The sequence below is a fragment of the Heterocephalus glaber genome, unplaced genomic scaffold (assembly GCF_053883595.1).
Source record: "Heterocephalus glaber isolate CG9 unplaced genomic scaffold, H.glaber_assembly_v1.0 deba00000071, whole genome shotgun sequence".
Classification (NCBI taxonomy): domain Eukaryota; kingdom Metazoa; phylum Chordata; class Mammalia; order Rodentia; family Bathyergidae; genus Heterocephalus; species Heterocephalus glaber.
In genome coordinates, this window is record NW_028258137.1 from 17,254,159 (window position 1) to 17,270,960 (window position 16,802).

At 43.0% G+C, this 16,802-nt stretch overlaps 1 protein-coding gene across 1 annotated transcript in view; it reads right to left on the bottom strand.

Moving 5' to 3' along the window:
* Window positions 1-16,802, bottom strand: part of Cdh1 (cadherin 1) — a 76,036-nt gene that overhangs the window by 3,104 nt on the left and 56,130 nt on the right. Inside the window, exons 6-15 of the mRNA XM_004842961.4 lie at window positions 15,875-16,019; window positions 14,953-15,125; window positions 14,542-14,670; window positions 13,603-13,785; window positions 12,507-12,751; window positions 9,017-9,162; window positions 6,363-6,587; window positions 5,808-6,035; window positions 1,698-1,828; window positions 1,078-1,221 (exon numbers count right to left, since the gene is read on the bottom strand). Of these exons, the coding sequence (XP_004843018.2) occupies window positions 1,078-1,221; window positions 1,698-1,828; window positions 5,808-6,035; window positions 6,363-6,587; window positions 9,017-9,162; window positions 12,507-12,751; window positions 13,603-13,785; window positions 14,542-14,670; window positions 14,953-15,125; window positions 15,875-16,019 (1,749 nt within the window). The remainder of the gene's footprint in view (window positions 1-1,077; window positions 1,222-1,697; window positions 1,829-5,807; window positions 6,036-6,362; window positions 6,588-9,016; window positions 9,163-12,506; window positions 12,752-13,602; window positions 13,786-14,541; window positions 14,671-14,952; window positions 15,126-15,874; window positions 16,020-16,802) is intronic.

Here is a 16,802-nt window from a genome sequence, read left to right on the forward strand (position 1 = left end):
AAACTATCTAAACTATCATACAAGCCCTGAAAATAATTCCAGTCAGTACCTGACCATATAGATCCTATTCTGTAGTCCCTTACTGGGTTCTGTGTTCATCCCACTCCCAATTCTTTCTCATGTTATCCTGAGCTAATGAATTTAGTGCTTTATTATTCTCCCTGCATATAGAGACAACCTTGTGACATTTTGGCCAATAATATATTAGGCAAATTCCCTTCTTTAATAATAAGGTAGTATATTAGAAGATAGATTTTTGTCCTCTGCTCTGCACTTCCTACTTCTTTCCACGTGAAATACACCCCCAAGGCCTGGAAGTGTGGCAGCCACCTTGTGATCATGAAGCAACATGAGAACATACTAAGCAACATGAGGGTCTACACACTAAGATAGTGGAACAGCCTAATGCACCAACCTAGACTGCTTACTCCAGGCCTTCTATTTACATGAAGTGAATCTACTCCTAATCTGTTTAAGCTTCTCCACTGAGAGCTGAATGCATTTCTGACATATAGTATATGGGTGCTATTTCCTCAGATAGACTGTAATACACACTTCAACCAACTGAGCAATGCAGGGGAACTCATTAATGAAATCAAAATGGGATTTACTTTGTATCTCTTTAGTTTCATTATTAGATCCATTAAATTCTTTCAAGAATTTCTTGGTTTTGTCATGTAGACTTTGCAAATTCACTAAGATCAATTCAAAGTGCTACTAGTTCTGAAATTCAGATGAGACACAAATAAAAAATAGGGCTCAGAAATTGAAAAAACTGAAACCATGGTAGAGAGAAGAATCTAAAGATTTCTTTTCTCATTTTGGACACTTTTTCCCTCTTTTTTTTTTTTTTTGTACTGGGAATCGAACTCAGGGCCTTGTGCTTGCCAGGCAGGTGCTGGGCCTCTGAGCTACATCCCTAGCCCCGCTCCTGAGTTTTTGAGTGGTATTATGCCTTGGTTTTTTTTTTTTGTACTGGGGATTGAACTCGAGACCTTGCACTTGTGAGGCAGACAGTGGAACCACTGAGCTAAATCCCAAGCCCTTAAGCCTTGGTTTTTGACTTTGCTTACTTACTTCATCAATAAAATTCCCAATTTCATCAGGATTGGCAGGGCGGGGACGATACTGGGGCACACTCATGAGGGTCGGTGCTACGTCATTGCGAGTCACTTCAGGCCGAGCATCCAGGCCCCTGTGTAACTGGCTCAAGTCAAAATCCTTCAGAGAAAAAATAAAAGTATGAGAAAGAGTCAGTCACATCCACAGGTTGTTATTTCCTTTATGGATCATAGTATTACATAATACCCGAGCTGCCAACTCTATGATCTTTATCAGCGTATGCCTAATTTAATATCAAATGACAGTTTCTAAATTAGGAGTTTCCCAAATTGCACTGAAAGAAAACATAGCGTCAAATGAATAGCACTTGTCAGTAAAAACAAACTGTTGTGTCATACTCTTCATATACTGTGGTTTTTAGATTGTTCAAATGCACCTGTTCTCATCCGGGTGCAGAATGTAACTAATCAAAGTCAGCTGTGTTGCTGTTCCAGCTGAATTTGGCCAAAGACAATATCTAGAGCTTTAAAAAATAATACAGTGACAACGACCTGGTTATCTGGTTCAAATGTGGTTTCTCCTCTCTATTACTGTTTTCAAATAGGTCGCCATTGAACTTATGTTTTGAAACCCACCTGGTCTTCTTCTCCACCTCCTTCTTCATCATAGTAATAAACATTGTCCCGGGTGTCATCTTCTGGAGGCAGTAAGGGCTCTTTGACCACCCCTCTCCTCCGAACAAACAGTAGGAGCAGCAGAATCAGAACTGAAATGGGGATGGGGGGGCAAGTGATGAGTCACAGGCAAGGAAGGCCAGAAGAAGCAGCCTTCACAGAGCACCATCATACCCCACAAGTGGCAGGTAGACAGCCAGGGGCCACCTTTAAAGAACTTGCAATCAATCCACATGACAGTCACCTCCCTGAAGTTAATACATGTAGTACAACACAGCAGACAATGATACATGAAGTCAAGTGAGATCTTTAAATTTCAGATCAATCTTAAAACTATTTGTTGAGCTGGGCATGGTGGACACACTCATAATCCTCGCACCTGGGAGGCTGAGGCAGGATGATCACAGTGAGTTCAAGGCCAAACTGAACTACATGGTGAGATCCTGTCTCAACCCCACCCCCCAAAAAAAACACCCCAACACACCACCACCACCACCACCAAACAAATTGTTATCATTTCCTGAAATCTGGAGCAAAATGTTCCAGGCAAGGGAAAGACTGGGGGCAAAGACTGGGCAGGAGCATGCTTGGTGCGACTGAGGAAAGGTGAAGTGGGGAAGAGACTGAGGATGGGAAGGGTGTGTAGAGCACTATAAGGACTTTAGCTTTGATTCTGAGTGAGTTGGGGCCATTGGAGGTTTATGAGCAGGGTTGCTGGCTCAGCCTACATATGAGTGATGCCTATTACTGTTAATCAGTTATGGAAGGTGGTACATGACTACAAAATCACCTGATATGCTCCTATCTTCAAATAAAATTGTGCAAGCAAGCTTTAAACTCTTCAGATTATTTTCAGGATATATATTTAAGAATATTATTGAGAATGAGCAAAAATAAGATCGTGTATTTTTTTTAAAATAGGTACATTTGCCCAAGTACTTACAGTGCACCTTAGTGAAGCATTATCTCATTGACACATGAAGGCAGTATAAACTTAGGGCAGATGTCTTAGAAGTACTCAACGTACCATTGTTTCTAAATCAGTAAGAAACTGGAGACCTTATCCAGATAAATAATACAATTTTTTTGCTTGTGATTCATTGACAGAAACAGAGCAGGAGCTACTTATGCCATGGCCCATCTGTGTCCGGGGAATATGGCACTGAATAGCACAGCACATGCACAAACATCTAGCTTAGAGCCAGAGCCAGGCTATGGTTTGCAAAGGGACACTTCCTAAGGGAGCTGTACCAAAAACCAAGGACACCCAGGGCCTGACACAAAGCCAGGTGCAAGGTAAGAATCAGTAAGCAAATATTAATGAAAAGCATGAAAAACTTCAGATTTTCTCTTAAACATTTCTGCCCATAAGCAACAAGAAGTTACTTCTGCTTTAAATTTCATTTACACCCTCCCTAACCATCACCACCATGTTTAATGAAATATACTCATAGCAAATTTAGCTAATTCTATTTTAAAGACTTCCTCTAATATAACTGTAATTTCTAAGATGATCCTCAGAGTCCTGGGAAAGTATTAGTACCCATGATCACAGACGTGAGATGGGCATGGCAGAACATGCCTATTGTCCCAGCACTCAGGAGTCTGAGGCAAGAGGATCACCATGAATTCAAGGTCAGCCTGGACTACATAGTGAGTTCAAGGCCAACCTGAGGTACAAAGTAAGACTCTGTCTCAAATCTAACTAAATAAATAAAAAAGCAGACTGGTCCATTCAAATATAATCTGACTAGCCGGGGATTTAGCTCAGTGGCACCGCAACTGCCTCACAAGTGCAAGGTCCTGAGTTTGATCCCCAGTACCAAAAAAAAAAAGCAAATATAATCTGACCAGAATGTACGCAGGGAGGGGGCTTGTGTCACTACACCCAAGATGATGACAGATGACATTAAACTAATATCATGGTGGTGAAATTATGTAAAACCTAGAGGAACAAAAATCCGGTAAGCTCACTGAATTCTCAATATTACCATCTTTCTTTTCAACTTTGCGAAGATCTTAGCAGAGAGGAGGAAGAAACAGAATACCCAGCAAACACATCTTGAAGGCTGAAAGAGATGCCTCCCTCAAGTCTAATAAAGCAGACTTAGAGGGCCAGGGATTTAGCTTAGTGGTTCCAGCGACTGCCTCGCAAGCTCAAGGTCCTGAGTTCGATCCCCGGTACCAAAAAAATAAAGTAGACTTAGGCCTGGGGGATTTAGCTCAGTGGCGCCATGCCGGCCTCACAAGTGCAAGGTCCTGAGTTTGATCCCCGGTACTGGAAAAAAAAAAAAATGATAAAATAGACCCAACAGCACCTGTGCCCAAGCTAATCTGAAAGCCCAGAGTTGTTTCCACTGCTCCCTCTAAGACCCATCTTCCACTCTGGCCAGTTGGCCCTCCTTCTGCCATCTACAGAATCCACTCAAACTCCTGTGTCTTCACTTGTGTGGGAACTCTCCCAAATACCCCTCTGTTGGGAGGCATTCTACATAATTCTGGGGAAAAATTATTTTATTTCATTTCATTATTAAAGTATGATTAGGGCTGTCGGAGGCCTACTCTTCTTGCCTTTGGCCAGCTATGGCATTCAGAAACATAATTCCTGTTTTGCCTCCAGTCACAGCTGAGACCTCAATGGTCTTGTGATGCAAGATTACATCAGCTGAAGACATCCTGGTTCTTTGAGAACTGAGCAATAAAAGAAAAGGAGAGGGCCAGGGATTTAGCTCAGTAGTTCTGCTGCCTGCCTCGCAAGCGGAAGGACCCAAGTTCGATACGGTACCAAAAAAAAAAAAAAAAAAAAGGAGAAAGGATTCACCTGGGGATAGATTAAGCTCAACTCATCCCACCTAGTGCTGTAAGAATGTTTTTGCCCATTTCACCATCTTTATCAACATAAGATCCTCTTCAGCATAAGATCCTCATCAACACAGGATTACTACCATCCTCTGAGTCACCTGATGCTCCCTCTGATTATTGTATGAACCCAATAAATAGTGGCAAGCTCGGAGTGTCTTTATCTTTGCCCACTTTGAGGCACTGACCTCCTGGCCTCCCATATATTTTGAAAGTACACAAGTCTCTATTGTCTTTCTTTCTTTAGCCCTCGCTGCTGTCCCCGTTTCTAGGCAGTCAGAGGACTGATTGCCCTCCGATACCCCTCTGCCTATTTCAGTTCTACCAGCCCTTGTGGGCTACCATCTACATCTTCTATAAGACTCATTAACAGCCCTTTCCTGACTACATATGTGGCCTAACCTTCCAGTCCCTAATTAAATAGGTAGCATCTGTGATGACATCTAATTGATTTGCTTGGCATTGTTTGCTTTTAGAAACTATAACAGCATCTGCATCAACCTTGGGGCTCACTCTACAGGCAGGCTCAGGAGACAGTCAGTTTCAGAGTATGGCAGAAACTGCCACTTCTTCCCCAGCATCCCATTTCTTCTTCATCCTTTTAGCTGTCGATACTGTTTGCAACACACTCCATTTCTACTGCCTATCAAGTTTTCATTGGGAACATGGTCATCCAGTGAAGAATGGGAAAATCTAAGCTCCCTTATAGCTTGGTATGGCCATGTTTGGGCCAATAGGATGTGGCTAGCCTGTTTGTTTGGTTTGGTTTTTTTTTTGACACAGGGTCTCACTATATAGTTCAGGCTGGTCTTGGACTCACTATGTAGCCCAAGTAGGCCTCAAACTCATGGTGATTCTCCTGCCTCAGCTTCCTGAGTGTTGGGATTACAGGCATGCACCACCACACCTAGTGGAATTCAGACAGCACTCCATGTGTGGGCCAAGGACCCCCAACATCAGCATAGCTTGGGAACTGGTTAAAAACACAGAATCTGAAGCCCCTTGTCAGACCTCTGGATCAAAATTCCCACCTTACTGAGAAGCCCAGGTGATGGAATAGGGTGCCTTCCAGTCTTGGGCAACTTACCTCTGAAATGTTCAGTAAGAGAGTCTCTTTCTTACAGCTATTTAACTTACACCCTAACTAAAAGTCACCTCTAGGAAAGAAAGCTCCCCCACTTTAAAAGTCAAAGACCTGCCACTTATACTTACGTAGCAAACCAAGGATTCCTCCAAGAATCCCGAGAATGGCGGGAACCTGCAATCCAGCTTCCGCATAATTTGCCCTCATACAGTTGTTGACGGCCCCTTCACAGTCACACACGATGACATCCAAAGTGGTCACTTGGTCTTTGTTTTGGTTATCAATGAGCTTGAGATTGATTTTGTAGTCACCCACCTCTAAGGTTTTCTTTGGCTTCAAGATGAGAGACTCTTGGGCTAGGGAAAACAAAACAAATGATGAAACCAGGGGAGAGGGAAAGAAAACTCATCCTAGAGTAAAACTGTGAAGGAACTAAACACATTCCAAAGCTGAGAGAAATAAGAGCTGTCATAGGGTTTAGATTGGTGGGCAGTATGTCACACAGCTAAACACTAGGAAAGGAAAGGGACCTTTGGCGCATGATCTCAAATGCAAAAGGCACAAGGAACAAATGCCACAGGGAAGGGGTGGCACCTGGAGTTGGAAGGAAAATTCAGAAGTGGGATAAGAAGGAGAAGCACAGCGGGCAGAGCCGAGATTCTGAAATAAAGCTGAAGTCTCACCTGCGCCATTGTACTCAATGGTCCAGTTGACACTCGCCCCATGTGTGAGTTCTGCTGTGAAGGGGGAAGTGTTGGGGGACAGATCTGGATCGATGATGTTTATGATGTGAGGCTGTGGATCCCTCTGGCAGAAGTGCATGCTTCGGGGTTCTGGTATGGGGGCATTGTCGTTCACATCGGAGAGGATCAAGAGGAGGGTTCCTGTGCCAGTGGCGATTGGAGAACCTAAGAGAAAATGCAGACCAAATGCCACAGCTTAGGAACATTACAACTTCTGCATAACTCCCAGCAGACCAGATCTTCTTCTGGCTCATCGGTGAACACACACCCCCCCCACCCCCCGTTCTTTTAAATCCTGACAGCCCCAAGCACTCAAGGCACCATTATTATCAATATTAGTGTGTCAGGCTGGGGATTTAGCTCAGTGGCACTGGGCATGCCTCGAAAGCTCAAAGTCCCGAATTCAATCCCCCATACAAAAAAAAAAAAAAATTAGTGTGTGATAGGGAGGCAATAATAGCAACAGAGAGTCTTCTTAAACTTGTAAATACGCCAGAATGGCAAAGCTCTCACTTTTTAAAACGTTTTTAATCATGTGGCTTTTTAAACGAATGAGCATGTCATTTAAAATGAACTTTATACACACACACTTTTTTTTCAATGAGCTAACAGATTTTCTGAAGAAACTTCACTCTTAGACCTTATATGAAAAGACATTCGAGGGCTGGGGGTGTGGCTTTGTGGTAGAGTTCTTGCCTAGCATTTGTCTACCACATACAAGGCCCAAGGTTTACTCTTCTGCACCAGAAAATGGGGGGAGGGTAATTCCACCTGTAGTCCCAGCACTCAGGATGCTGAGGTAGGAGGATCAACATGAGTTTGAGGGCAGCCTGAACTATACAGCAAGACCCTGTCTCAAAAAATGAAAAAAAAATAAGAAAGTAATTCTACTTCCAAACATCTATTCAGGGAAATACTTGTGAAAAGAGGCGTGCACTTGCCAATCATTGAAATATGTGAATGATAAAATTACGCTGTAACCAAACATCATCATAATTAAAAAGAGATAGGTTGATAATGTGAAATGGCAATCTGTATGCCTTGGTGGGGGAAGGGAGGTACTGCTCTGGGAATGAAACCCAGGGTCTCATGCATGCTCAGGCAAGTGCTCTACCATTGAACCACTGAGCTATATCCCCAGCCCCCGTCTCTGACTTAAAGACATACTGTCAAATAAAATACTTTTTTTGCTAGGCTTGGTGGTACACACCTATAATTCTAGTACAGAGGGAAGACAAGGCAAGAGGATCACAAGTTCAAGTCCTGCCAGGGCAATTTAGAAGGCTGCGTTTCAAACTATAAAATAAAAAGAGCTGGGTATGTGGCTCAGGGGTAGAGCCCATAGGTTTGATCCATAGTACTGGGGGAATCTTTAAAAATTTTTAAATTGTATTTTAATTTTACAGTGTTAGGAATCAAACCCAGGATATTGTACATGCTAGGCAAACACTATTTCTAAGTGATATCCCCAGCCCCAAAACTTTAAGTTTAAAATTATACATTACATATAATGTTGATAATAAAATCAAATGAAAATTCTACAAACTAATAGAACTATATATTTTTAAAATTTTTATCTTTTTTGGTACATGTTTGCAGTATGCAATAATCATATTCATCTTGGGGACTTGGTACATGTACACAACACATCTTATTTTTAACTTCCCCTTCCCCTCCATCATCTCGTGGTCCTCTTCCCACTTGCAAAAGATCTTCCTGTTTTCTATTATCTATCTTTTCTTTTTTTTTGGTGCCAGAACTCGAACTCAGGACCTTGCACTCGTGAGGCAGGTGGTGGCACCACTGAGCTAAATCCGTGGCCCTATCTTTTGCTCTCTATTTATACTTTGGGTTTCTCATATAATGGAAGCCATGCAATATTTAAGCTGTATGCCTGATTTTTCTTAATATTATGATCTCAAGGTGCATCCATTTTCCTACAAATGACTGGAGTTTATAGCTGATTAGTACTCCACTGTGTATAAATAGCACATTTTCTTTTTCCTTTCATCTGTTGATGAGCATATTTCTATAGCTATCTAAATGTATTTAAATATACAGAAAGTCTGGAAGGATTCAGGCTTCATGATGATGAAAAGGACAGCCCTATATTGCACATGGCAGATACCATTCTAGGTACATTTGTATAAATTAACTCATTTAATACAGTTTGCATTATCTTTTTTTTTTGGTACCAGGGATCGAACTCGGGACCTCGCGATTGTGAGGCAGGCAGTGGAACCACTGAGCTAAATCCCCCCCCCCCGCATTATCATTTTATCAGATAAAGGACTTGATGGACATACAAATCAAGTAGCAAGCCCAAGGTCACACAGATATGAAGATATGGACCTGGGATACAAACCCGGGCTCCTGTGGGGAAAGAGCGGGGCTCAGGTACAGAGAATGACAAGTGAAAAGGAACTTCCGCTTGCCCCAAATTATTCTGGGCACTGGGATTTTGGACACTGAGAATGCCTCTGTTTAAGCACTAAACAAACCAAAAGACTGAACTCAGGCCTCCAGTAGAGCAGGGGCAAAGGAGTCAAGCTGGGCAGGAGGCTGAGCAGCCCAGGCCACACAGGTGTCCCTACCATTGTCGGTGGCGATGATGAGAGCTGTGTACGTGCTGTTCTTCACATGCTCAAAGGCCTCTCTGTCCAGCTCAGCCCGAGTAGAAATGGCACCAGTCTCCGGATTAATCTCCAACCAGTTGGCAGTGTCCCTCCAAATCCGATACCTGAAAAGGCACAAGCTCTGGCTTAGGATGGGAACAGCAAGCAGCGTTGAGCTAAAGAAGGCTGACTTTATATATGGTAACTTTATATAGTTACTTCCTATGTTTTTGTTTGTTTGGGTTTTTTTTGTTTTTTGGGGGTTTTTTTTGGTTGGTTGGTTATTAGGGTATTAGAGATTGAACCCAGGGTGCCTCACACATGCGGGGCAAGTGCTATACCACTGAGCTACAGTCCTTTTGTCAATTTTTATTTTGAGACAGGGTTTGCCATGTTGGCCAGGCAGCCTCAAACCTACTCTGCCTCAGTCTCCAGAGTAGCTGGGATTATAGCCATGCACCACCACACCTACACTTAGTGTTTTAATTTTTAAAATTTTTTTATTTTGTTGAGACAAGGTCTCATTATGTAGTCCAGGTTGGCCTTTAACTCAAGATCCTCCTACCTCAGCCTCCTGAGTGCTAGTATTATAGGCAGGTGCCGCCATGCTTGGCCTAATGTTAATCTGAAGTTTATCAACCCTATATAAAAGTTTCTAGAATAGTATGATAACCATACGTACATGTACCCTTCTTCACCTAGATTTACCATTTTTTGTTTTTTTGGGTGCTATGGATTGAACCTTTGTGCATGTCCAGCAGGTATTCTAACCACTGAGCTACATCCCCATTGATTACCAATTGTTAGTATTTTCCCACATTTACTTTCTCAACCTGTATGTTAACACACATACATAGAGGTAATTCAAAGTTCTCTCTTTGAAGAGAATGGCACAGTATTCAGATTGATCTCCAATAATCTAATGGATCATGGTTGACATTTGGTTGGCATGTCTATAGTTTCCATTGATTTGGCTGGAACCATTTCCTTGGCCTTTCTTTTCTTTCTTTTTTTGGTACTGGGGATCGAACTCAGGACCTTGTGCTTGTGAGGCAGGCGCCTGAACCACTGAGCTAAATCCCCGGCCCTTTTCTTTTCTTTCTTGACTCCAACATTTTGGGAATGTGCAAGCCAGTTGTTTTATAGAACGGCCCTCAACTGGGGTTCTGATTGTTCCCTCACAATCCGATCCAGGTTATCCTTTTGGGGATGGGGTGGGGCGTCCTCCTTGGTATATTATATTAGGAGGCACATGATATCAGGTCTGTTCTTTTTATGGTAATGTTAACTTTCACCACTGGAATAAGAAAAGACTACCACAGTAAAGGCATCTTTTCCCCTTTGTAATTAATCTATAATCTGGCAGGAGATAATGTGAGAGTATCATGTTCACCCACTAACTTTCCTTTTCCTTCCCTCCTTCCTTTCCTTCCTTCCTACGCAGGGTCTTGCTATGTAGCCCAGGGTGCCTTCAAACTCATTGTAGATCCTCCTGCCTCTGCCTCCTGAGTGCTGGGATTATAAGTGTGCACCACAATGCCTAACTTCACCTAATGAATTTGGCATCTATCAGTAATTTTTCCCCAAAGCAATGCTTACCATTACTATATGTAGTAGTTAATAGTAATAGTAATTGCCACACCCAGCAATCCTTCTTTTAAAAAGCAGGATTCTCTAGACTACAGTACAGTAGTTCTCAAAGGTGACACTAGCCCCACTTCTGGCCATTAACATCTGGAGGTTTAGGGTGACTCCCTGATGTGGAGATGGGTTGCACTACTGGTATTTAATGGTAAAAGGCAGGGAATGTAAGGCTTCTGGACTTAACAGCAAAAAAAGCTTTATTTGAAATGGCAGAGAATCCTGTTAAGCCACATCTTTTCAGAAATAGTAGAACAGGGCTGGGGATTTAGCTCAGTGGTTCCACCACCTGCCTCCAAGTGCAAGGTCCCGAGTTCGATCTCTGGTACCAAAAAGAAAGAAAGAAAGAAGGAAAGAAAGAAGGAAAGAAGGAAAGAAGGAAGGAAGGAAGGAAAGAAAAGAAAAGAAAAAAAAAGAAAAGAAAAGAAGAAATACTAGAACCAGTTAATCAGAGGAAATGAAGGCATGAAAATTAGAAACATACTGCCCATTTATCTATCAGGGTTGTGGGAAGGCTCAGAAAGAGACACTAAGAAATTCAAGGAGGAAAGTGCTTCTCACTTCCTTAGAAGTGCAAAGCAATGAATTGCATACAGAGGTCTTTGCTCCAGAGATGAGGGTCTCTACATTAAGGCCTGGTCCTTGAACTTGCCTGAAGAGAAGCTTTAACCTACCCACTTCATTACTGCAAGCTAAATTATCAACCTAGCCTGGACATCATGCAATCCAAGGTTTCATCACTGAACAACATTCTATATTATTGTCTTTGGCTTTTCACCATGCTTTCAAACTTTTATTACAAATACATTTTACCAGAGAGAGGAAAAAATTTTTTTTTACCAGACCTTACATTTTGGACCACCTAGAAGTATTCCCCAGATCAGGAGCAGTATATTGACTACCTGTCCAAATTTAGAGTATTTCAAAGCAAAATGTTGTAGTTGGTTGGTGTTTTTTCAACATTTTGGCTAGAAACGAACAGTATAGAGGTGGCTTCAAGTCTAAAAAGAACAACACTTATGTAAATTAAAATACATTCCCGGGCCAGGGACTTAACTTAGTGGTGCTGCTGCCTGCCTGGTAAGCATAAGGTCCTGAGTTTGATCCCCGATACCAAAAAAAAAAAAATACATTCCTGTATCCGCCGGCCATAGTGGGGCATACCTATAGTCTCAGCTACTAAGGGGACTGAAAGGCAGGAGGATCATAAGAACACAGGACAACAAAATGAGCCCCCATCTCAAACAACAAACCCCCAAATCATATCCCAACTACATTGCAAGAACTCAGAGAGAGGGCCGGAGATGGTTCTGCTGCCTGCCTCACAAGCACAAGGACCCAAGTTTGATCCCCAATACCAAAAAAAAAAAAAAAAAAAAGAACTCAGAGAGAAATTACATTAAACCTGGAATGGTCAACAATGGAAGGAAAGGAAAAGATGTGGGGGATATAGATAAAATATTAAGGAGGGAGGAGAGGGGGAGGAGGCAGCTAGGGGGAGAGGGAGAGGGAAGAAGGGACGCAGCACTGGCAGAACCCAATGATAGTGTAATGCCATCAACTAAATGTAGTCATCGGCTTTATAACAACATTCTGATCAACAAAGGGTAATCCAGACAGTAGCTTCATAAAATTATGCTGCCCAGTGGTGGTGTAGCCATCTTAGCTTACATTATAAACCCTATGATGTTCTCATGATGATAAAATTGGCCAAGGACACATTTCTCAGAATGTATCCTTGTCACTGACACATGACTGTGAAAATAGATAGATTATAAATACATAATAACCAGTTGCTGCAAGTCAGTCAAGGAACCTTGACACTTACGTAATCTTCTGTTGCATAAATGTGTCCGGCTCCCGAGCAGTGTAGGAAGTGATTTCCAAGCCCACCCCAAAGTCTTCTGGTACTTCCACTCTTTTTTCGGCGGGCACAAAGATGGGGGCTTCATTGATGTCCAGCACATCGACAGTGACAGTGGCTGTGGAAGTCTGAAGAATCACTTCAAAGGGGATCACATTTGTTGCTGTCACATGTAGAATGTACTGCTGCTTGGCCTCAAAATCCAAGCCCTAGAGAGCAGAAAAAATAATGTTAAAAAATAAAGTACAATACAAGGGGCTGGGGGTGCAGCTTAATGGTAGAGCATTTGCCTAACATGGGGAGAGTGCTAAGTTTGACGGCCAGCACCATACCAAAAATAATAATAAAATAAAAACAAGAAACCTTTCATATTAATTTTAAAAAATTTAAATCGTTGGGCCATGGATTTAGCTCAGTGGCACTACACCTGCCTTGCAAACAAGCACAGGGTCCTGAGTTCGATCCCCAGTACAAAAAAAAAAAAAAAATTAAATCCTTAACTATTGGTTTTGGTTGTTAACATACCAGTGGTCCTCAAATATGTCTGTTCACTTGCTGAAGAGGAAGTCAAAACTCTGGAGCCATGCTAGCCACCCATTAACTCAGACTAACTTCAGTGACTCACTCAACATCTTAGTTTTCAAGTTTGTAGGACATTTTTCAAAAAAGTTATACTTGTACCACTTCTAAAATAGTCCAGCAGGGCCAGGGATTTAGTTCAGTGGTTCTGCCACCTGCCTTGCAAGCACAAGGACCCGAGTTCGATCTCCGGTACCAAAAAAAAAAGTCCAGCAAAATAGCCAAGCCCAGCAAACCATGTTTCCTCTCATTAGCAAAATGGGAAGGCAAAATGTTCCTAAGAGCCTATTAAAACACATGATTCTTCTTGTTCAGTTTTAGAAAAGTCACTGCAAACCCCATGCGGTGAGTCCCCCACAGTCTGGGAAAGCTGCCCCTTCTGTACCCCACCAGTATTAATCTGCTTCTGAGAAGCAGCCTGGGACAGGAGTGGGTAGCTGCTGGGGTGTCATGTTCTGCATCTTGCCAGGTACAAACAAACCTTAGTTGTTTTCAAAATGCCGTTGTTCGTTATTGGGTCTGTGGTGACAGTAAATTGCTTGTCAGGATCATTTAGTATGCTGTACACGGCCTGCCATGCTGGGGTATTGGGGGCATCATCATCAGTCACCGTGAGCGTAGTGATGACGGCTTCGGGCTCATTCTCAGGAACCTGACCCTCATACTGCAGAGCAAAGGAGAAGACATGTCACTGAGGATATACCCTGACACCAAGCGCAGAGGCAGATTTTGGGGGCTAAATGAATCCAGTCTGAGCCCAGGTCTGAAAGAGATGTGACAGGGAAGCTCAGGAGATGGGCATGAGTCTTGGAGGAAGTCCCACTCTAGGAGCAGGGCCTTATTTCCTGTCAGTGGGGCACCTAGTACTTATGAGCATCCTCCTCCACAAGTAAAGTAACTGAAGCAGCTTTCCAAGGCCATGACTATCCCAGCTGCTCAGCACATGTGGCCCAATTTCTGACTGTGGTTCTTGGTCAAGTGCAAAGCACTAAGGTTTAATCATCATTTGCTTCCAGCCTTCATCTCTTCTCTATTAATAATCTTCATAAAAATAAATCTGGCCATTATAACCTTCTGCTTAAAGCCCTTCAACGGTGTCCATTTGTGCTTAGAACAAATTCTTAATTCTTACCCTAGCCTAGAAGGTCCTTCAGGACTTGCCTTGTTTTGTTCACTACACTTAGTTAAGTGGCTGTTTTTCAGTTCTTCCTGTGCTTTGAGCTGCTTCTTTATTCAAGGCCACACGTTGCTGAGAATACATTTCAGCTTCCCCTCTCCCATCTTTGCCTGACCTTGACATTCACTAGTTAGCTAGTCTGAGGATGAGCTTTCAGAGTTCAGTCATGAGCAGTTGTAAAACTTGGCTTATGAACAACAAAGGATTCTTCTTTGGAAACCTTCTGAGGGACTGCAGAATTACCGTGGTTGGGTTGAAGATGGGAGGATTATCGTTGACGTCAGTCACCGTGATCACGGCTTTTGCTGTTGTGCTTAAACCTTCACCTTGAAGGTCAGCAGCCTGAACCTCCAGGGTATATGTGGGATAACTCTGCAGACAGATCAAACACACTTGAGTCAGGACCAGCACATAGCTACCTCAGGCCCAGCCCAGCCTCTTGCATATGTAGAACCAGAATATTTAACCATCTGTTTAATGCCAGCCTATTTTCATCTAGGCAGAGAATCTTTGGGCAGGTGTTTGGACGCAAAGCTCAGACCACCACACTAACTGACCACTGGGGTCTTAGTAGAGTTTTACACTGTCCATGGAACTTCACCAAAAAGCATTTGCCTTCTGTTCCCACTGGATCCTTCTGACCCCTGCTCTGACCTCTCTGTCCAGCCCGGTGGTGACCACGCTGATGACCCCTGTGATCCGATTGATGGTAAACATTTGGCTGTGAGGCAATGTAGGCTCTTGGCTGAGGATGGCATAAGCGATCTCAGCGTTGTAGGTGTTAGGATCATCTGCGTCAGTGGCTGAGACCTGCATCACAGAGGTTCCTAGAAGCATCAGAGAACAGGAAGTTTAAACAGTTACACTTTGAGAACTGTTCAATACTGCTCAGCCCCAGCCTGCCCTGAGTGATAAAGGAGGGGCCCTGGAGATCTTTGTCACATATTCTCCATTTTCTAGAATTCTCACCAAATTGGCAGGGGAGGAAAAAAGCTAAATTGTACTATAAACTGTGTTTAGATAACTCAATGTTTTCAACACACATTTTAGGTGGGGGTTGGAGGTGAAGAGGAATGTTGTGAATAAATTTAACTAAAACATTTTGCCATGTCTCTTACACTGAGTTGAATAGTGTAAAATAGGAAAAAATTCAGAATTCTCCACAACTGACTTCTTAGCTATAGCTTCACTAAAAAGAATAGTCATTAGAAACATTGCCTGGGAGAGGGATTTAGCTCAGTGGTGCCTTGCCTGCCTCACAAATGCAAGGTCCTGAGTTCCATCCCCCGTACTGGAAACAAACAAAATATTGCCTTCAAGGGAGAAGAAAACACTTATTATAGCAAATGACTGACAAAAGACCAGTATTCAAAAATCTAATAACTAGGCGCTGCGCACAGTGGGACCCAACTATAATCTATAGACACACAGACACACACAGTAGCTTCCAAAGAAGTTGTATCCACACGAAGGCCCAACATCAGTGACCTGACCTCCAGATTCCAGCCCAAACACTCTGTAGGCCCAAAGAGTCCAAGTGTCTTTCTAGGCATCAGTCCCTTGTGACCAGACATACCTGGAAGAGCACCTTCCATGACAGATCCCTCAAAGACCTCTTTGATGAACTGAGGCCTGTTGTCATTCTGATCTGTCACTGTGATAACAATCTCCATGGGATCCTCAACTGCATTCCCATTCGATGACACAGCATGAGAAAAGAGCTACAAGAATGAAGTGAAGGTTACATGGACCCCGGACGAGGAAGAAGAGGTGTGAGAGGGGGGTCCAGCCAGAGCAGAGTGGGCCATCTGACCTCCACTTCTTCCTACTGTGAGACTTCAGTGCTGTAGCTTCAATAAGACTATGATGAGTTAAGACCCATGGCCTAGAAGACACACCCACCAGGTCAGACATCCCATTTCCCACACAGAAGACTGGGGGATCATGACTACAGACAAAGATAGAGGCCTAAAATATACACTTTTTTTTTCGAGGAAGGGTCTCCTTTGTCATTCAGGGTGTTCTTGACCTCACTATGTAGTCCAGGCTGGCCTTGAACTCACTATGTAGCCCAAGCTGGCCTTGAACTCGCAGCAATCCTCCTGCCTCAGCCTCCCCAGGGCTGGAATTACTGGTATGTGCCACCACACCCAGCTAAAATATTCTTATTTATTTATTTATTTATTGGGGGGGTGGGTAGCGGGGATTGAACTTGGGACCTTGTGCTTGCGAGGCAGGCAGCGGAACCACTGAGCTAAATGCCCGGCCCATTTTTATTTCATTTTTTAAAATATTCTTATTTAAATCAAGCTAAAGTTTGACCTGGCCACTCCAGTCAAGAGCTTTCTCCAGATTTTCCTATATCTGGCACCCATGTGTTACCTCCCTCTTCCCTAAGCTTGAGTTGTTTGTTACCAAGTCCCAGTAATGGTTCTGGTTCCCCAGTATCAAAGCTATCCTCTTGCTTCAGTTAAAGAACTTCCAGTCCCCAGAACAGACTTATG